This window comes from Syngnathus acus, chromosome 22 (genome assembly GCF_901709675.1).
Source record: "Syngnathus acus chromosome 22, fSynAcu1.2, whole genome shotgun sequence".
In the NCBI taxonomy this organism is placed as follows: Eukaryota; Metazoa; Chordata; class Actinopteri; order Syngnathiformes; family Syngnathidae; genus Syngnathus; species Syngnathus acus.
In genome coordinates this window covers 2,603,569-2,626,288 of record NC_051106.1, presented here as the reverse complement: position 1 = coordinate 2,626,288, position 22,720 = coordinate 2,603,569, and the positions used below count along the sequence as shown (strand labels likewise).

General features: G+C 40.6%; 1 protein-coding gene and 1 long non-coding RNA gene across 2 annotated transcripts; both read left to right on the top strand.

Moving 5' to 3' along the window:
• Window positions 1–3,188: 3,188 nt before the first annotated feature.
• foxa2 (forkhead box A2) lies at window positions 3,189–5,922 on the top strand. The gene is made up of 2 exons (XM_037240562.1): window positions 3,189–3,567; window positions 4,395–5,922. The coding sequence occupies exons 1-2, from the start codon at window positions 3,496–3,498 to the stop codon at window positions 5,667–5,669; spliced, it is 1,347 nt and encodes a 448-aa protein (XP_037096457.1). The 5' UTR covers window positions 3,189–3,495; the 3' UTR covers window positions 5,670–5,922.
• A 1,790-nt stretch (window positions 5,923–7,712) lies between these two features.
• LOC119115787 lies at window positions 7,713–21,389 on the top strand. Its single transcript, XR_005096193.1, has 3 exons — window positions 7,713–7,839; window positions 17,301–17,472; window positions 19,809–21,389. It is a non-coding gene; the product is annotated as an uncharacterized LOC119115787 (long non-coding RNA).
• Window positions 21,390–22,720: the final 1,331 nt, after the last annotated feature.

The following is a 22,720-nucleotide window of genomic DNA, read 5'->3' as shown; positions in this document are numbered from 1 at the left end:
AATTACATACTTAACACTTTGGCTTATGTGGCTCTAACCTTGCATTCATAAGGATACAAAGGCTCAAAAGGGAGCATTCTTAAGTGAATTTCACCTAAAAGAGGGAAAAAAAAGTCACTTTCAAAGTTGAAACTTAACACATTCCTGCCAACAACTCCCGGGTGTTTGGCGGAATGTTCCAAGAGGTCCTCCCACAGAGCAAGGAGAACCTTCCTTACCCCTTGGCTTGCACCCAAAAAGTGCTCATCACTTGAGGTTGGATCAGAGAATGTTGTTTTAGGCCAGTGCGCATGCAGGTGTAGCACTTTCACGGCTTTTAACCTCTCATTAAACTTTCAACACTTGACGTTTGCCCTTGTCATGAGCACTGATTGAATGAATGTCGGATGTGTTAAATATAACACTCTACATCGTAGACATTAACTTGATCAACAAAGCGGCAAGTGTCACCTGTGAATAGCAGAGGTGCGTCACTTTTCTTTCCCGTGTGCCGTTGCTTTGTAAAGCAGTTTTTATCTCGCAAAATAAAGTAAAGCTAATTTGGGCTAATAAAGAAGAAACTAACTCTTGTCACCTTAAAATAATGGTAATCTTATAAAATAAATACAAAAAAATCATTTGAGATATCTTCAGTTCTTCAACAAAATAATGAACATCAAAATGCTGACCTTTTCAGATAAGGGCACAATCTAATGTGCACAAATAATGTGCACAATATAAAGAGATGAAACACAATAAATATCAAGGCAAAGATTAGAATGCTAAGCTTTGACTGACATGGTCAGAGAGATCGAAAGCAAAATTTTATTCTAGTGGATGCATGCGTTAAATATTAGAAGACAGAATAAAGTCAAATATTTTTATTTTGCTTTCATTGGCTCTCAAAATGTTGTTGTTGGTTTGTGTTGATATAATCCACATTCAATTTAAAACTTGAAATTAAATCAGTGACACACTGGCCCCACTCACCAGTGATTGGAAATTGTAATTTCCTAGGAATGTTGTTTAAGTGATCATTTGAAAAGTAAATGCAATGATTTATTGAAATAAAGTGTGGCATATCTCTAATTACTATGTGTTTCCTTGTTAATCATTTTTTAAAAATCTGGGATGAATCGTCATGATTCATACCAAGATAAAATAGGTAGTTTTCCTTAAATAAAGTTTGCTAACCCCAGGACTACTGTATATTAAGTTCTACTTTGTTTCTTTATCACAATTATTATTGTTATTATTGCAAAAAAGGAGTTTGTAGTGAGCTATGTTATGATTATGAAAAAGGTTACATGACATTTTGTCACAAAGGTGTTTAATTTTGCCATAATCTAAAACCCATGTGTGTGATTTATTTTTCAGAAGATCTGTTTCTGTAACTATTATACAAATACAGTACAAGAAATCAATTACATTGAAAATGTGGCTTAAATTCCTCATGAATTCAAGAAGACACATGACGCCATTTTTTATTGATGGAAAATTCCCCCAAAAAGCTGAATAGCTAGATGTTTTGACAGTACTCACAAAATCTGCACTATTGGGAGTATGTCTGGCACATGAACTGATAATTACACCAAACTAGGATGAGGAGTGGCTGCAAGCACACACACAACTGGTTGACTTCAGATTTTGTTTTTCACAAAACCCAAAATGCGACCTTCACCCATGTGAAAGGACTCTCACAGGTTGATGATTAACCTTGGAATTAGTAACACCTCACATTCAGGAACAAAGTGTCATTTGGGTCAAGGACCATTTTGGAATAGTCCTACCGAGAATTGGACTTCTCTCTTTATGAAAAAAATAAATTATAGGTTGTCTTTATGGAAAACAATGAATACAATCTCTCTCTTGATATAACAAGCAAAATGATTTCCTAATTTAACATTTATTATACTTCATAGGCAGTTTAATATTCAAACCAAATTTCATGTCATCGTTGTTTTCAGGAGATATTCTCGCAAACACGCACAAAAAAAAACGTCAATTTAAATGATACAAATTGGCCTGCATTGCCTTCGCTACATCGTGGAAGCTGTGTGCGCGGAGCAATCCCCAATCGTCAAACACGCAGTTTTTTTTTCCCCCCTCATGATCTCATTTCCAAGTTAAGCAGACTCTGTTAGTCCCTCGTCAACAAGAAAGGTTTACTCGCCTATACTAATGGGGCTTTATACTGATAGTTATGCTCCTGCGTAAATATACACTCAAATAGATGTACAACTAGTGACACGTGGCGGGCAACACACTACAGCCTCACCTTCATGTTTGTGTCATACAAATATAGCAGTACTGTACAGTACTTTAACAAGCTGCAAGAGATATTTTCGATTTAAATACATTCGTTGATATACTAAATAAAAACCTGTATAATGTATATAAACCCTCCATTTATATTTACATTATTTTGCAATTTGCTGAATGAAACCAAATGAAAAAATCTTCTTGTTCTTTCATGCACACCTCAAGAGCCCAATAACCGACAGAGGGCGCTCTCACGCAGTGCTTAACTGCACTAATTGAAACACTTGCTGGGGGAAACCTTTTAAGAATGTTGGTAAAATACTTTTTGGACAGCCATGTTATTCGTAATTCATATGATAACCTTGTTAATACAAATTTCAGTTGGGACAATGGATAACAATACAATTTCTTTTAGATTAAACAAATAACCTAAGTCTAGTAAGCATCTAAAAGTTGTGGCCATTTTGAATTATAAAACAAAACCTACAATAAATAATAATGAGAATGACTATAATTCTTCTGGACACTCAAAGACGATACTGGTATAAAACAAACAAAATAAAAGGTATAAAACTTAAAGTGCATCAAATTACGAGCTAAAATACTGTGATCTCAAAAGGAAAGTGGAGCTTGGATAACTTTATAAGGAACTGCAATGACAATGTAAACATTGCATCTAAGTACCCAATGTAAACAAACAATACAGGAAAAAAATGAAACATTCATTCATTTAAAATGAATAACAGCACCGTGGAAGTTGTCTATAGAAGAAAAAAACACCTTGCAGTATTGTCACTCTTTCCTGTCTGTATATAATCAAAGTTTAAAATACATCTTTTCATATATGGTCAGTGCAGGTGTACTATGGGGGGTGGGTGGGGAGGGTTTGGATTGTTGCTGGGGGAGAAGGGGGGGGGGGGGGGGGGGGGGTGAAGCTTGAGGAGTCTCACGCCTAGGTGCGAGGAGATTATTCAAATAGGGCCCAAGGCGTAGAAGTAGGATTGGAGGCTTGGCTGGCGCACACAGCTATATCACTGCGTCAAGCGGCTGCACCGAGCGTCATTTTCAACTGCGCTCACTCGCCGACGCATTGCGCGGCTGCCTCTCCCTTTTGTGCGCCACTCTTGGACTCGGAGGGACGCGGCAGCCACGCCGGCACATGTACCAGTGGTCGGTCCCTAGTCAGCGGCTATATACGAGAGACGCGCTTGGCTTTTTTTCCTCAGCTGGGAGACGCTCGGTTTTAAGTCCTCCATGATGCTTGGAGCAGTTAAAATGGAAGGACACGAACACACCGACTGGAGCACCTACTACGCAGAGCCCGAGGTGGGTACCTTAAATATATATTTCCCCCCCGTTGTCTAAAGCCGATCCCATTTTATACAACTCAATATTAGCCCTGAGATAATATTAACTTTGTGATCAAATATTGACTTGAGGCGCCTCCAAATCCTCCCCCATCTCCACGCCGCGCGCGCTATCCTAACAAAGTTGCTTGACATGTAGAGGAGGAGGAGGAGGTGGGGTAAACTTTTTCACTTGGATTATAATTTTTTGTCTATATACCTATCTTCACCAAATCACACGATTTTTTTTGGTCCTGTTTTCACTCGACAAACAGCGGAGGTGTTTGATTTGGGGAGCAGATTGGTTCAAATATTTGGGATGCGCTCTCGTGTGTGCGCTCCTCACTATCTTCTCAACGGGGCTGTGCGATTTGAACACCAGACATGACGTGTACTATTTAATATCTATAAACGCTTTAGAAGCATTAACATAAGATTGTACGCCACTGCTTATGTCTCAATATACCGCGAGATGGTACGCAAACTAGTCTGCTTTTGAATCGCTTCTTGAGACTCACTGATAGTTTGGCTTTATCTCAACGGCGTTATTCTAATTCATATTTTAGCATTTGTTCAAATACAATATATATTTTTGTTGTAATCTCCTTATAATTTAATTCTGTTCCATGAAAGATCTTATTGCGATTTTTTTCCCCCGAAAGGCGCTATGCAGATAAAGTTTTATAGACCACTGGCAAGCCTGCCTTTGAGCGATCTCGTGCACTATATAAGTAAATATTAGTTGATCATTTATTAATATTGATGGGTTTCATAGATGATCTTTTCATGTCTATTTCCCCTCGACAGTGTTATACCTCTGTTGGCAACATGAACGCGGGCCTGGGCATGAACACGATGAACACCTACATGAGCATGTCCGGCATGAGCACCTCGGCCAACATGTCGGCCAACTCCATGAACATGTCTTACGTCAACACCGCCATGAGTCCCGGTATGACCGGTATGTCTCCGGGCGCCGGCGCCATGAACGGCATGGGAGCAGCCGGCATGACAGCCATGAGCGCGGCTTTGAGCCCCAGCATGAGTCCCATGACCGGGCAGCCCCCTTCCATGAACGCGCTCACATCCTACACCAACATGAACGCTATGAGTCCAATCTACGGCCAGTCCAGCATCAACCGTTCCAGGGACCCCAAGACGTACCGGAGGAGCTATACGCACGCTAAGCCGCCCTACTCGTACATCTCCCTGATCACCATGGCCATCCAGCAGTCTCCCAGTAAGATGCTCACCCTGGCCGAGATCTACCAGTGGATAATGGACCTCTTCCCCTTTTACCGACAGAACCAGCAGCGTTGGCAGAACTCTATTCGCCACTCGCTGTCCTTCAACGACTGCTTCCTTAAAGTGCCCAGATCGCCGGATAAACCCGGCAAAGGTTCTTTTTGGACTCTCCACCCGGACTCGGGGAACATGTTCGAGAACGGCTGCTACCTGCGCCGTCAGAAGCGCTTCAAGTGCGACAAAAAGCTGTCGGGCGTCAAGGAGTCCGGACGCGGCAAAGTGGGCGGCGACGGCTCGTCGCACAGCAGCTCCGAGAGCTGTAATGGCAACGAGTCGCCGCATTCCAACTCGTCCGCCAGCGACCACAAGAGGGTCATGTCGGACATGAAGGCGAGCCAAGCTCTGAGTCCGGAGCACGCCGCCTCGGTCGCCGCCGCTGCCGCAGCGGCAGCAGCAGCAGCAGCAGCAGCCGCCGCCGCCTCGTCCATCTCGTCGCCGGTGAGCCAGGGCCAGCACCTCCTCTCCCAGCATCACTCGGTCCTGCAGGCCCACGAAGCGCACCTGAAGCCGGAGCACCACTACTCCTTCAACCACCCGTTCTCCATCAACAACCTCATGTCCTCGGAGCAGCAGCACCACCACCACCATCATCATCACCACAAAATGGACCTAAAAACTTACGAGCAGGTGATGCATTACTCGGGCTACGGATCCCCAATGACCGGGCCCCTCTCCATGGGCTCCATGGCAGGAAAGTCCGGCCTGGAATCCTCCTCCATACCTGACACCTCTTATTATCAAGGAGTCTATTCCAGGCCCATCATGAACTCATCATAAATGGACTTCTATCTCAACGTGTAAATATGTGAAAAAAAAATTATAGAATTTGTGTACAATATGTATTTCAAATATTTTCTTCCATGATCGTTTTAGTTGTCGAGTTTGTTAGTAGCCCTATTGTTGTTAATAATCTGTGACACTGGCTGATAATGTGACCTGTTCAGAAGTCTGCTGCAGGAATGAACTCCAAAGAAAACAAACCAATAAATAAAACAAACAAAAAAAAAAAAAAAAGAAGAGGAAGAAAAAACTGTAAAATAACACACGTTTGATAACTGGACTCCAGACTGAATTTCAAGACATGCATTTCTTCAATCATTTGTGTAATTCCTATTTATGGCTTGTATATGTGTATTCTTGTAGTGACAAGAGCAGAATCTATATTAAAGTGTTATTTGTCATGTTTTCTGAAAATGACGATTGCTGAGAAATTATTGCAAAGTGTGTTAATTATAAAAGTTCTCTTACTATTATATAATCATGCCATTCTATACAGAAGAAGTCGTTTGAGGAAAATCGAACATTTGAGGAGGGCGCAATCATAATTTCAATATATTATTTATAATATTAATTATAAAAATATATATACACCACATATAATTTAATTCACAATAAAAAGTAAACTACATTCACTCCATTTTGGTAATCGGAAGAACGCACCTCCAACGCTACAACTCCGATCAGCCTTTACATCGTCATTGTGGAAATTTAATGGCTTTTAATAATAAATGTAATACATTTAAAGTAATACTGCATGAACTAAGACATTAATTAGCTTTTTATTAACTTATAGACTACTGGAGATATTAATACTAAGAAAGTGTTTCTAAAGGCAGGCTACACTTTCTACACTTGCGCTACACTGACATCCAATACAAAATTAAATTGAACAAATTTGACACGTATTATTTCAGATTTACAATAAAACTGCCTTTGCAAATAACAAGGCTGATCTTTCCTGGATCATTTCATTCATGTATTCATTAAAAAATTATTGTTAGTTGAGTGTTTAAAAAAACAACTGAAATAAATATAATTACGGTGAGGGTGCGGTTTGTTTATTAACTCTTATTAAAATATGAACTGGTACAATGCAAACAGAATCGTTATTTTGTAAAGGCACATTTTTATACGGAATATATACGCTATATATTTTTTCATAAAAAAGTCAACCTTTTAGGGGCTCGCATCAAAAAGTTCCCTTTTGGTGGCCCTCATCAGTTGCGGGCCTGTATGCACACCACATGCTTGCCCATTGAGTGCAGTGAGACATTTGATTCAACCGTGCTGCTGCTCGGCAGTAAAGTTGAGATCAGCGGGCAAGATTAAGTGTCCTTTGTCACATAAAACAAGCTCCCGCGGTGCCGGAGAATAGCATCTGTAAAAAGGGGCCTGATTGTGGGACAGACCCGCTTGAATGTGATGCTCTAACTTCCAATCTGGACCTCCATTGTCTCCTCTCTCTCAAAAGTGGTGGGGACCCTCCCATCTTGTTAGATAAGATAGGTTAGTTGTCATCCACATGAATTTAGCCTCCTCCTCGGAGCTCAAATCCAAGGGCGCATGACTCGAGGAGACGTTTGTGCACCAAACGGAGATCCTCAGAAGAACCCCCAAGCGCCTTTATGCCAAGCAAGCCCAATACAAAAATGATAGCCCCTCAGCACCTGCACGCATGGACTAAAAGTGTGCTTTTATTCTCCAGACTCCACTTTACGCATCGCACTTTAAACAGAGTGATCTGCGAATAAACAAAGGCAGTAAACAATGGAGTGGAGGCAATGGCCATGTTACGTATAGGAAGAGTACACACAAGCATCCACACACATACACTAACCAAATTGCACACAGTGTAAACTCCGAAAAGGACGCCGCAGCTCTGTAAATTTACACAGACATTAAATTTGGCACTATTCATTTTAGACATATCCCGCTAAGCTGATTTTTTTTTTTTATAGCACACTGATCGATATCTCAGTAAAATAATCATTTTTTAACTAGCGGGGTAGTGAAATCTTTGCTTTGTGCTAAAGTCAACAGTGACTGAGTTTGAGCTCAAATAAATGCCGCGATGTCTGGAGCCCTTTGCAGAGGGCGCAAGGCAAAGCTTCTACAATGGGCTCCTGCATGTGTGGCTTAACTGCAGCCCCCCGGCCGTTTTGCACAGGTAGGGACACCTTTTAAATATCGAAAGTTGCATGTTAAAATAATATATATCTGGATATATATATACACAAGTTGTCTACTCCGGGAATCTGCGCGCAACTCGCCGCAATTAGGTGCTGATGGAAGCGGAGAGTGCAAAGAGAATTTTCTGCAAAGGAGACGGGTTGGATTTCAGAACAGATCTAGTGGTGCAAAGATGACAGGATCTGCAGCTTGTTACGAGATGGAGAAGCCAAGGATTGCGGCGCAGTGGACAAAACAACACTAATGAGTAGTCGGATCTGCGTGCATGGATAAATGTGCACTGTTTTTGATATATGCATTACTGTGATTTCTATTTTGTTTTGAAATACTGCCATAGGGTCATATTTTGTCATGTGAGATTGAGTGAAATATTTGTTGCTTTAGGCAGATAGAAAAAAAATCAGTTTTAAAAAACATAAAAAACCCACAGTTTTCTAAATTACTTTCGTAATATTTATTTATTATTACAATTATTATTTATTACATTGTTTCTATGACCTTTCAAAATTTTGTGACTGTATTGTAAAAATCTAAATACATGGTCATAAATAGTTTACACGTGTATGCGGCTGTTAGCACTTGCATATGAACCCAGAACACAACATAAAAATAGCAATAATAATAATAATGATAATAATAATAATAATAATAATAATAATAATAATAATAATGCCAGCCTTGCTTGTCATGTTTTCCAGTGTATAAGTAAATAAATGCCACACAGGAGATGGAAATGGCCTTTTTGAAATTTGATTGGCCTTTCGGAAATTTATATATATACGTATATATATATATATATATATATATACATACATATATATATATATATATATATATATATATATATATATATATATATATATATATATATATATATATACATACATACATATAGGCACATACATATATGCACGCACGCGCACGCACACACGCACACACACATGCGCGCGCTCGTTGTTATAGCAACTACATAAAGCCTGGTCCAGCCTGTTGATCCCTTTACTCCGCTAACCTGATTTAGCGGCAATTCCCATGCATTTGCATTTTTCTTGATGAAGGCTTTATACAAGACCTCCCACACAAACCGTCCAGAATGTTATGTCAGGCTTTTATTGATGGGGGGGGGGGGGGGAAACATGAATGATTGACTACCCTCCAGGTTGTCTTCACAGACTAATATGATGACTTGAGCTGTCAGCATCCTATGTCATTACATGCTGCACACCTCCAAAGTGAGACATACTCCCTGCAGCAATGCATTGCAATGCCTGAGCGACTTCTATCAATGACTCACTACCGTGTATAAGCCTTTTGCGCACCCACCCATGGGTGTTAACTGAGTGGTGCTATGCGAGAAAAGCACAGCGCATAACTTCTGGAAGAATTATAATGCTAAGTATAATAATATGAAAATTGAAAAGTATAGTGATTCATATGACTGGCATTTTCTGAATGCATGCATACAAATTGACAATCTCTATGTGATTTGAGGCGGATAAATGTTGTTTCATATATAGCAGCGCGTCTGTCGCACCTTAGTCTCAAAGCGCCGCTGCTTGGAACACCCAAGTAGATCTGTCGCCATGGCAACAGCGGGACACCGGTCCAACAAGCTGTAATTCGGTCTCAGCCTTTTTCAGGGGAGGGACCAACGAGGCCAACTTAACTCCTCTTTCATGAGAAATACTCCTAATCCCATATTTTAGTAAGGCAAACTGCCGTTCCTCACTATATTAAAGACGCCGCAAAGTCAAAACGACTTGCCACCCAGCAGGCGGCCCGTTTCGGTCCACATCATTCTGCCCAAAAATCGACGTGCATCCAAATGGATATGCAATAACGTCGGACCAAAACGGAAATTATTATGACGCTATAAGAACTAATATTATAAACGAAAACTAAAATATAATGTAATATTTGCAAATGTTTTGGTTTGCATAATTGAATAAAATTCCAAGAATGTAATAATACTGCTGAAAAACAGTAGTCATTTATATATTGTACATATACATATTGCAAGCACGTCTTTTGATAAACTGTTGATTTTAATTAAAACACATGCGCTCCAGCAGAAACTTATGTTAAAAGCATTTATGCAAACATTTCAAAATCATTTCAGGCTGAACAGTTATATTTGTAAACTGAGCAAAATTTTTCCAAGAGTAATTAAGTTCTTCACTTAATAAAGAAATTTGATATCAAATACAGCTACAGACTAATTTTAACTGCATTTGTGGCAGGTTTTAGCTACCAAATACAGTGAGTTGTTTAACATGTATTTTAGATTTTGATTATATAATACAGAAAATTCATCTATAATGAATAGCAATTTTTACTGTGCAAATAATTTCCCCTCTTATATTTGCCTTTATTCCATTATAAAACATGGCTTACAATAAGAAGCATATTTGTCCATCTTAAAAGTTGAATTCCTGTCCTCCCTAAAGGTAAAGCCTGACTGGGTTGACTTTTAAATTCAACAAAATCGACAGGCGTGGCATTTATTTTGAAAATCCAGACGCATGAGGGTCATCTTGAGGATGAGTTTGGATGGAGGTGTGTGTGAGTGTGTGTGTGTTTGAAGGGCAGACAGAAAGAGAGAGAGAAAGAGAGAGAGAGGAGAGAAAGAGAGAGAGAAGAGAGGGAGAGAGGGTGAGAATGCGGCTGCTGACTGTGATGTGTCCGCATGTCTTCTGACATGACTCTGTGACATTCCAATGTAGGACTCCTTCATGTCGGGGTGACGGGATGTTCGAGAAAGAGAGCGCGAGGGGAAAGAGACAACGAGACAGACAGAAAGAGAGTGAGGAAAAAGAGAGAGCGAGTGGTCCATCAACAATGGCCATTGAGTAGTAGGCAAGGCAGCAGCTGGTGGGACACACACTGACCTACAGGCGGTCTATTGAGGCCGGGATGGGGTGCCTTACTCTGCCCTGCTGCTTTTATGTGCCTGGAAGTGGATGGATGGTCAGTGTTTATCCTTGTGAAATATTGCTACATATATTTAAACCGTATCTGTCCCTTTTCAAAAACAGAATGACTCATTAAAAAGACGCAAGGACAGACAATGGAATATGAGTTAGGAGAAGTTCAGTTCCTTTGAGCACGTGGGGAAAGCTAATATATAATTTTGTCAGTGAGCTATGCTAAAAGCACGACTGACCGGCCTGCCAAGGTTTTTCTTTCTTTATTTTTCAAAATTCTCCTCGAGCTATGCCAGGGTTTTTTGAAAATAGTAGCCCATCATATTTCCTTTCCTCGCCATACGACCCATTCGGCCCCACATTGCCATAACGCGGCCCCTAAACTCTCCCTCCACATTCCCCTCAGCTCCAGTTCCAGGAAGTAAAGACAGAGCTTTGCCAGCCAATCACGACGAAGGACACCCAACTCATTAAAAGTTAATGAAACCTATAAACGTGGTGCGCCAGCAATTCATTTAAACCCCCAATCCAATCTCCTCTTCCAGCGAAGGCAAACAAGCCCGTGTGCCCCCTGTGCCGTCCTCGGAATAACAAACTACGGAATATTTTGTCCTGCATATGTTCTCCTATGCAGACGTGCACTGTGATAGGCTATCTGACAATGGGACTTGTCCAATTTAGTGAAGAGCAGACTGATGTTGTGCAGGGCGGAGGAGCAGGGGGAGGGGGATTCTGTAATCTGGGCCCGACTTGAATTTAATGCCTTCACTTTATAGCGCACATCTTGTCAGAAGTGGAGGTGATATGTCATTTCAACATTCATGAGAATCAATGACATTCAAGTCATGTGCTCATTTTAATACCTTACGAGCGGGGGCCAAATCTACAACAAAGTCCTGCATTATGTTGTTGTCGGAACAGGCCAAATGCGGACATCTAGTCTTTTCTCCAAAACACACCCACCTCGCCTATGTCAATTTACTAACAACGCATCAACAGCAATAAAGTGCCACTTTACAAATGTGCAAATCCAAAGTGGGTCGCATTACCCGCCCCCCCCTCCTCGTCTGTAAGACCTCCGTCTCGTAGCGCTTTCCTCGGGGGACACAAATTAAATTCCCGGCATGTATAGCGCCACTGTCAGCTCACTAATGAATTCCCATACCCGAATTTGAATCAAATTAATCCCCGATTTAATCCCGTATAAATGGCGGCGATATTTATAATGGAAAAGAGGATGCTCAGTTGAAGGATGGAAGAAAGCTGGGAAGTGTCTACAGGGCTGTTGAGCAGATTATGAGGAAGGATGAGGCCTGCATGTTCTCCCCGCTGCAGAGTAGTCCCCAGATACACACTATTAACCCTCGCCTGCTTGACGCTGACAGAAGCATCGCTGTGTTTGTCACTTAATATCCTCTCAGATTAAGGAGTCAACTGGCAGATTTATTGGCGGGAGGCTGGTTACTCTTATCTTGAAGTGGCCGACAGAAAGATAATGAAAGGTGCGCGTCGTGGAGATGATGTATTTGCGGTTGCGGTTAAATGAGCGGTGTGTTCCGACTTGCTCCGACCTGCCAACGGGTGAGGTCACGACGTTGTGGATGTGTATGCATGCAAATATTGCATCAACGTTTCTTTCACGCAAAGCTTCCTTTGAATGACGAGAAACTTCATATTGGAGTTGGGCTTAAAATCATTGTGATGCTTTTACCATGCAAATCTACAATATTGGTCCCGGACGCCGTCAGACGTATTTGAGTAAAGAAAAGCAATTTCCAGATGGCGGCTTCAGGTTCAGTTATTGACGCGTGGCGCTAAGGGCTGGAACTGCCGGGCACTTCCTCCTTTGTTGGTTTTGGCCTCTTCACATAAGAGCCAACAGAGAACGACAACACATGTAGCCATGCCAACATCATGATGTTTTATATCAGCAGAGGATCAGTTGTTCATTTACATTCATAATGTGGATTCTTATGTGTCAGAAGGGCCTAAAATATAATCAAAGGTGTCAAAGTCACCAAATTCAAACTAAATGGAGTAAGTTACTTGTATGTTTTCCACAACCCGTGGTGTATTGTATACTATGTATACGTTATTAAGTCAGCAGTTGAGCACGACAGACGGTTCTAAAGACAGTCTGGCAGTTCCTAGGACATTTTGGAGCCTTAAAAACCTGCTCCACCAAATGTCTGAACAGCTATGGTTTATTGAGGCATCTGTAAGATGACTCATTTTCTTGCCAAGCTTGGCTCGTGCACCTAGCTTTGTGGCGAGGGTTTGAAAACGCACAGACAGAGACAAAAGTTTGTTGTTTGCGTTCATCCTACCAAATCTTGACAGGCGCGCCACTGCCCATCACTTGTCACACAATTGCACCATCACAACCACTAAACACACCATTTGTGTTGTAGAAAGTTATCCCGTATGTATCCAATCCCACATGGTTGGCGACGAAGGAGAGGTGGGGGCGTGAGGGGCCGCATAATTTGCTAGGAAACATTTTACCGAACATTTGGTGATAAAAACGCCGGCGTCAGCCTCGAGGCTTAAAGCAATTAATTCAGGATCCTGACATAAACTCTCCAATCCTTTGACAGCTTGGAGCTGAAATAAAAATGCTAGTTCTCCTGGGAACGGCAGGAGATAGCTGGCTCTTTTCTGGACTGTTTGCTCACTGGCCCTGAGAGGCAATCTTCCCCAGTCAGAATGAAATGCAAGGACACAAACAATGTACCGGCGAGAGAATGGGAGATGGGGAATGAACAGTTTGGACTATTTGCTTAGCAGAAGGGCAGCCACAATGGCCGGCCCATGGCTTTCCCATGCATCAAGCCTCTTAGTCTTAGGCCTCCCTTTGTTGCCAGCCTTCTTCTCACTCGGCCAGATAAGAAACCAGCTGCCCCGATACTTTTAATTCCCGTTAAACGCCGTACTGTATGCTCATTTGTCTGTCAACATTGTTGAATTGGACGGGTTATCGTATCTCGCTTCACCTTTGCGTGTTCTCCTTTAGGGGCTCTTGCTTGGTCATGAAAGGAGACGAGAAGAAGAGGGGATAACGGCTGACCCCTCTTCTCTTCTTAGAGGAGGTAGCACAAGTCAAGCACAGAGTTGCGATAACTATTCCGGAAAGGAAATCTTCGCTCAAAACTTACACAAGTGTAGCCTGACCCCAACAATCATGTCATTTTTACAACTGAAGGTAAAAAGGGCTCTCAAGCGACACGCTCGTTATATGACCCAAGAGAAGAGTTGGCAAACAGAGCGAAGCTAGCGCAACTGGATGCTGGAAGGATCCATGTTGTGTTCTTTTGTTTTGTCCTGTTGGATTGTGTTTGCGTATACATTAACCGCGTCTGTCCCACTTGTGTATTCGCTCTCTATACATGGAATGCTCTCAGTCTTCCAATGGTGGAAGCCTGTTGGGAATAAAATAACAGCAGTAAATTAGTCTTGAAAAGCAAGCAACCATCAAACAAAATAAACGACAACAACAAAAAAAAAGAGAGCGTGGCGGGCTGTCAGTGGAGGATCAATACACATAAGATGAAGGAGCATATTCATGCATGTGAGCAGACACTCGCCTAAATACAAACACACACACATGCCCATCCCCCTCTGTAAAGGTTGCCGTGTCAAGGACCCCCTGGGTGGTCAGACTGAGGATGATTTTTACACCATATGAAACACAGCAAAGTCATTTGCTGGATTTTTTCATTGTTCTGATATAAATTAATTTGGATTTGACAACACAAACCCGATAAATAAATTAAAGAACTGTAACTACAAAGACACAATAGATAAGCAGCATAAAATAAGTAGAATGGATATATAACAAAAAATAAGTAGCACCCACTCAAAAAAGCTCATTAAAACAAAAGTAACTCATCTCAGAGATTAAAAAACTGAGCAGTAAAAAAACTCGTTGACTTTAAATAGAAATTGATTGTTTTTGTACACATTTAAAAAGTTTCATTGTCTTACCAAATAATATTTTTGTTACGCACTTGATAATTTAATGCTTTCATTTTCTAAGTGGATGAAATTGGAAATTTTTGTCAGACGTTTTACTAAAATGACGTTTCAAAGAGTCTGTAGCTGTGACAACTTCCAAGACTGCTCCAAGACACAAATAATATTTGTTTTTGTTTTTCGGAAAGGCCTATCGAATCCAAGCATTGTCGCATCTCCTCATAAATACGCAGCATGCATAAGACCTCAGTTATGACAGACTACATAGCTGTCTGTTTTGTGCATGTGAGAGCCGGGCTTCTCGTGGGGTGGTGCTCTCAGTGTCACGCTCCGCCAACGCTGAAATAAAGCTCTGTTCGAGGCATTTCAACACCGCTTAAGGTTGTCCACGGCCGTGTAATTTACGAGTTGAGAGGACTTGCTTTTTAAATTCACCGAGACCTGCAATCTTCCAGTTTCACGGCCAAGAGAAAAGAGTCATGTGTGTGAGTCATGTCGGAAACTTACAACACTCCTTCAATTACCCCAAACAGTGCAGTTCCAGTGATACGTGCACACTCATGGAGCGTGGCTGTTTGGGCAAATGTTGACGTGGTGTCATCGTGTGGACAAACACCTTAACATGAGCTCTGTCACCTGTGAGTCGGTGGGAAGCAGAGGGAATATGGGCCCAAGCGGTTGGCTTTATGGGTGGTCACAAGGTCAAACAGATGGACAGACCAACGCTGAACTCCCTCTGTGGCAACCCAAAGCACTTTTCAAAATTTTAAATGAATCTCTAATATTGTCTCAAATTAAATCCATCAATAAATATATCAAATGTGTTCATATTAAGTACAATTTTTTTTTATACATGTTTAAAGATACTAATTTCCAATATATAATTTAGAGTAGAGCTAATACATTTTTATACCCTGGCAATAGTGATGAAGGCCATCTCATTATTGTTTTTATCGCCATGTTTGGTTTAATGATTGAGCTATACGGTTTAATTTGAATCCATTAGATATAAAATGTGCTTGATCACTTCTCTTCTTTAAATATTAGAACACACCTTAAAAAATTGTATTGTAATCCACAATGTTTATATTTACATGAGTTGTATTTACATCTAATGTGTGTTATGCTTTTTTAGCCACTGGATATTTCCATAATTTTGTGTTATTGCTAAATCATCTAATAAATCATAGCTAACGCTACTTTGTAGTTTGAAATTGAATGTTTAATGTTTAAAGACATAATTGAAAAGATTAAGCAGAAATAAATGTGAATAGTTCCAACTGAAGAATTAACAAAGGACATTGATTAATTATTAATTCAATAGGATAGCTCTTATTTATTATTACTTGCTTGATAACCATGTACTAACAAAACATTAATAAGCATGTAATAACATTTTATTTCTTAATATTTAATAATATAATAAACAAAAACATATTATTGTGCAGCCAGAAATATTGAATCTCTTATTTCTAACAATACACGTGATAAAACATTTTGGCATGATAACACTCTTTTAACACACACTAAAAGCATAATTGCACAACATTTTTGGAATCTATTTTATTGATAAATAGGCCTATAATGAATAATACACGAGCATTTTAATTAAACTTTTACGGACAATGTGAAAAACAACTGCGATTAACAAACAATAATTCATACTATATTGCGTATAAAAATCTGCAATGAAAAACAATCTGACAATTTGGGCTTCAAAATACAGCAGTTAACATTTTAAGTAAAAATTTACATTTGGAAGTTGGAATAAATGCAAACCCCAAAATAAATACAAAACCAAAAATTATTTATCAACAACATAAAATAATGAAAAATATACAATATAATACAAATGGAAACATGAACTGTGTGTTGCAAAATGCTATTTTAATTACAACAATTAAATAATTGTTGCAAACAAAAGAACTATCTACTCCTCCTGCTAATAATAACAACAACTTGGACTGCAAACAATGAGAGCAGTAATTTGTATTTCGCATTCTTCCAGCTCAGTCAGACATGGCTGCTTGTGCCTCAGTGCCAATGTGTGAATGTCAACACCCTGTAAACACCTTTGACACACATGCTTGAATGTGACGGGTGAGTTAACGAAACATTCCTGGGTGTTCCCAGTAAGGGTTTACCGCTCATCCAGCATGCTGCACAGCATAAACCCGGGTCGTCTCCCCTGATCCGCAAAGAATATTCATGTAATCTCCATATATTTCCATGTATTCTTTGGATAGAAGCCTTTCATGTATAAAAGATATAAAGCAATATATGACAGAAATTCATGAGCTAATTTCATGTATTTTGAAGAAAAAAAAAATCCATGAACTTAAAATGAGATAGAACAACACTCTTTAAGGATTTGGGAATTTGGGAGTATAATTCCATCCCAGTGCTTATCTCTGCACCCAGACTATTTGAGCGTTTTGAGATGCGGGCTCCCCGAGGACGGATCGAAGGCGTCCTCGTCGAAGCGCACGTCCCATAAATAGGAGGGTGGAATTTATCCGGAGCCTGTGTCTCTGTCAAACAGGGCTCTGCTGACTGAAGTGATCCCCGCGGGCCGAGCTCTGCAGAGGAGGAAGAGAGGGAAGCGCTCCGCAGATGCGTGCGTGCACTGCGCACGCGCGCGCGCTCCCAACTTCGCGCACTCACACAATGTCCCTCTCACTCGTGGGTTGTGACCGGCCCATGGCATTGGCCAGGTATGTCAACTATGTTTGCAAAGCCATCCATCACACATATACCTTCCCTCCTGAAACAGGAACTGTTGTTTGAAGCATACACTTGTTAAGCCCATCCTTTGACTTGCCTCGGCCTAATTTATTTCCTCATAGCCCGCGGCAGAATTTATTATCACCTAGGTTTTGTTCTCTATTTTCTTCTCATTGTGACATGCACACTGAGCGTGTGTTGTTAGAAACATAAGGCCCTTGTTACCAAGAGTTACAGTTTGGTCACACGAGTGACCCTTATCGTCGGTGACCAGGGTTAGCAAATAAATACTCGGCAGTGGAGTTGAGCTGCTTGGAAAGCGGAGACAAGATTTATGGTTGTATGAGGCTTGTGCGTGAGGATATGAGATGTTCTCAAAATGAAGAGAACAATTTCAAAATGGCCTACCAAATGAGTGGGAAATGATGAAAGTTGATTTGGAGTATTAAAAAGTTTTACACCATAGAAACTTCCTTAGATGTGTGACCAAGCATAACAAATTTTATTTGGATGAGATGATAAAACTTGTAGGAATTTCTAGCAATTCTAAAAGTGTTTTAGTTAATTTGTCTCTGTATAAAGTATGAAAAGAAACCATGTATTAATGATAAAATTGAACTGATGTAATTTAGGACCGTAATTGTGTGGAATTAATTGTTGATTAATCGCCTCTTACAAATGCGACAAAATGGATCACGTGACTTCTAATTCAATAAGCAGAGGTAGTTTAGGGCAGAAAGATATACTATAAGATGATGTGAAAAGTTGAGTTACATACATCAGCTCCTCTTTTGGGCAGCAAAGAGAGACATTGTCATGGAAAATGGGCACAACAACCATTAATGTTTCATTAAAAAAATACCCATTGATTTTCTTCATACTCAATCAAGGGAATAATAATTCAAATGCAAATAAATGGAAATATTAATTCACATGCAAAAGTTAATAGAGCAAATGTAGCCTTGATTCTTTTTATTTTAATTTAGTAAATAGTAAAACGAACAAGCAAAAGGACAGGATTCCATAACAATGCACTATAGATTTCAGAAAAACATTTTTGGGCGTGTTTAGAAGCCTGCTAAATAGCACTTCTAAACAATTATTATAAAATTGCTAAAACACCAAACGTAATAGTGATGGGGACTTAAAATCAAACATCAAACAGATACTGCAAAAGTCCATAGAAATGTTGGAAGTAGTATGAAAGGCTACAAAGATGCAAAGTTGGCCAGTAAGGTAACTGACTAACCCCCCCCCCCATGTGTCTTTGTCCTGTGTGAGGCGCAGGTATCACTGAACGTTAATGATTGACTTGAGGCACACCAAGCATCCTGCTTTGAGTGGCCACGTTTCCACCACTATATCTTTGCGGTCCCATAATTCTGTCTGACGTTCGTACAGTATTATTAGCACTGTGGGGCATTCGTGGTGGGATCGAGACAAACTTTCAAGAAATAACCATAGGAATTTGGAGGTAAACAGATGATAAGATCATCTCTGACCCTTTTAGTGTAGTTTCATAATACTGTGCATGGCTGTGTAAATCTCCCCCTAATCTCCCTTTGAGATAAATATGGCCCCTTTCTTTTTGAAAAGTAAATTAATGCCCTGACTATTTTTTCTGCTCCACCTTTTCCAGGGCACCCGGTGATGAGCGTGAAATTAGACTCGGGCTCATTGACAGTACAAAATGGAGAGCAAACTGAGATTAGTGGATGTTAATTAATTGGTAAAATGACTTGGCTCTGTTTATTACTTCCTGCCAATCATTGCCAGTGGTGTGCTCATGACTGGAAATTTGTATATATAATTAATAATAATAATATAATTAATTTTTCTATTTTATATAATTATTTTCCTCATTTAAAAAAAAAAACATTTTGACATGAACTTGATAAAAAGGTTTTTAGTAGTCCACATTACATGCAATCAAAAATAATTACATAATGTAAAATTATATTTTATTAGAATGCTCTATTCTGTCACCATCAGTTTTTAGACGTGATGTGATTTAAACGTTTAGATGTGAAAAATATGGAACGTGCTCAATTGCCAGGAATAGAATTAATTTCCAAAATTGAAACCATTTTCATCAATCCTTTGCCAGCTACCAGATTCCCATTCACCAAATGAAAACAACAATTTGACCAAGGTGTGAGTGACTGTGATCTTCAATCAATGTTTTGTTGACTACTATTGCACAGATCATGTGAAAGCTTTTTTCGAACCCCCTCCCATTTTTCATCTCCATCAGTGTGCTCTGGAAAAAAACACTGAACGACATGTAAAAGGAAATGAGCCGACGTGTCCTTCCTGTCATCCGCAGATGGCTTTTGGCCTCTCCTTCCTGCCCGCTGTCATCGCGGCGGTTCCAGCGACCCGACAGCCCGGCCCAGTCGATGTACTTGGCCGTATCTGCGTGCGACCTGTCTGCCATATGTAATATCAAAGCCTCTGTCAGCACCGAGCTCAATGGGAACAAAAGAGAGGCCTTCATTAATGATTAACTGTTCTAAAAGCCCCGGCTTTTGTATTCCCATGGTGCCGAGGCTATCTGGCCGCCATGTGACATGCTCGCAGCGTTTTTCGAGCAGATTGGGGAAAGCTAGTGAGCAAACACAGGTGCTTTGGAGCGGCGTTGGCGACGCTGTCAGGGACAACCACAAACAAGAGCAGCTATGCCTGGCTAAATGAATCCACCCTCCGCCTCCCCCAGACCCCCCCCCCCTGCCCCCCATCTCCCTGTCACCGTCTAACTTGTTTGCCAGGCCACACAGCCTTCCTTATGGAGAGTCCCTACACCCCCCACCACACAAGTCCAACGTCCACCGCAACTTCTCACACCCTCCAAAGAAACAAACAAATAAAAGTGAGGACGGCCGACTGCTTCTTTGAGGTGATGGCATTTGCGGCGGTCTTGACTAGTGGAAGAGCAAACAAATTAACGGTGTTCGAGTTTTCACTTTCCAAACCAAACTAAATGTCTTTTAGTTCAAGTGGGGCAATTCCACTGACCCCGGTGTCAACCGCTTGTGTAAGGACTCGCACGCTCATGCACTTGAAATGACCAGAACGAAATTACGCGGGACTCGAGTACGACTGCACACAAAGCGGGTGAATTAATACACGGCAAAGTGACAAGTCACAAACAGATCTTAATGAACAAGTATTGATACTGACTTTAACTGAGAATGTGCAGCAATTAATATTTTCCTCCAGAGTGACTTGATTGTTCACCCTGACTGAGCTCCTATGTCGCCATTTACTTTGATAAGACAATCTGATGATAGGATGGCGTTATCTTAACACGGCTTTCCGCCTGGGAGACAAATGAACAAAGTGTGATAACGGGAACAAAAGCTCACCTCTTATTGGCCCAAGCGGCCTCCCGATGGAAAAATCACCAGCGTGAAAAATTCACATTTTCATTTTTCTTCCTGGGCCTTTTAAAATCACTCACACGTTTATAATGTCTCTCTTTGGTGTTTTAATTTCATGCGCTGCAATTAACCGAGCCTATAAAGCATTTATTGTCTGGAAAGATGATAAAAACGTACTTAAACAAACATTTGGAATAAACAGCTGAGGAAATTAAGTTGTAAACACAAGGAAGAATGATGTGCAATTAGATCATGAGACCTCAGTAAAAATATAACAAGAGAGGATAAAATTGCTATGTTAGTTTGTGAAGCAAGAAAAGATGCACAAAAAAGTAATTCACTTCCATCTTGACTTCTGCTGCTCACAATTTTCAATTCGCTCACAGTCAGTGGGGGCAAAGTCTGGGTTTTGTTTGCTCTATTTCCGCAAAATAAATGGAAGAACTCCTGCACTAAAAACTTGTAAAAATGAAAACAATGATTTTCTACTGTGCTGTATTGTCTTGAATAAAAAACAATTCTCTCAATGTGTGTATTTCAATTGATATTTTTGCTCATTTGATTCTTTTTCTTTTGATCCATATCTGATATTTGTGTGATCATATTTGAACGGGAAGACTCCTTAAACAATTCAAAAAGGATTTCTCATGAGCAGGGATGTATTCAAAGAGGCTCATGTAATTCCGTCTCCTACCGGATTTATCCTTCACCGGCCGTGAGCTGAGTCCGATGAGAGGAGTTACAAATCCTCACTTTTAGGCTCCTTACTGTAATTCCAAAATGCGGGGGCCCAACATCTCGAGAGGGATTTCAGACAACACCTTTGTTGCCTCCTCATTGTGTTCCGCTGAAGTCGTCCACAGTCTGATTGTCTGGCCAAACTGGCCTCAGACCTCAGCGCAATCAAAGAAAAGTTTGTCATTAATGAGGGAAGACATGAAAGCTCAGCTACATGTTGAAAAGGCTCTTTTCATCTCGCCGGTCACAATGGGGAAATTTGAAAAGAGCAAAGTGTGCTTTAAGCAGCAATACACCACGTTAAGTCCTTGTCTTTTGACACCCGAAAAGAAGCAATATTCTTCTCTATGGAAAAGGTACTTGATGAGTAATGGGGAGGGTGACCTTTGTGTGGTACCTGCTTCAATAAGGCATTTGACAACAAAGGAGGAGAGCCAGTTGGGATTTTTCAAAAAGAAATTTGACATGACTACACTAGTGAAATAAATAAAAAATAAATAAATAAAATAAAATAAATATTTTGGGAATCTTCCAAAATTGCCAGTGGCCACCAGGTCTCTGTGGCATACCTGGAAATAGTCACCAGCAACACAGTGAATAAACCGCTAACCAGCAAAGTAATTCGAAGTTTTACTCAGGAAAGCATGCCCACCCTCACATCAACTTGGCTTTTTTTGTCTTACAAAAAGTGATAAAAACTAAATGGCAGTGGACAAATTACTCAGGAACCAACCAACCACATTGGTCATGGCTCAGTGAAGGGACGAACCTGTCCCCGCACTTAACTGAGTAGGCTGGTGCTATCCGCCCATTAGCCAGCCAGTCTGTCGACTTCTCTGCGAGACCTAATAAAACAAACGCTGTCTCTTAGTTTGACAGGCTTCTTTTTTCAAAGGTATTTATTACCTTCCAAAAGGCCAATTACAGTAAATGGAACCTAAAACCGGAAAGAACTAAAAATAATATGCACTCACTGAGCCACTATAGAGACAAAAGAAACACAGGCACAATAGGAGTTGTAACAAACATTCTAACTTTCTCCCTTCCTGACGCCTGCTGGCCTGGACCACTTAGTGTGCATTCACCCCACTCCCCTCCACCACATATAGAGCTGTGAGAC

Bases quoted from the DNA above. Each gene is read 5' to 3' on its own strand.
- foxa2 (XM_037240562.1), top strand. From the start codon at position 3,496: ATGATGCTTGGAGCAGTTAAAATGGAAGGACACGAACACACCGACTGG. The intron at 3,568-4,394 runs GTGGGTACCTTA...TCCCCTCGACAG, and splicing joins CCTACTACGCAGAGCCCGAG to TGTTATACCTCTGTTGGCAA.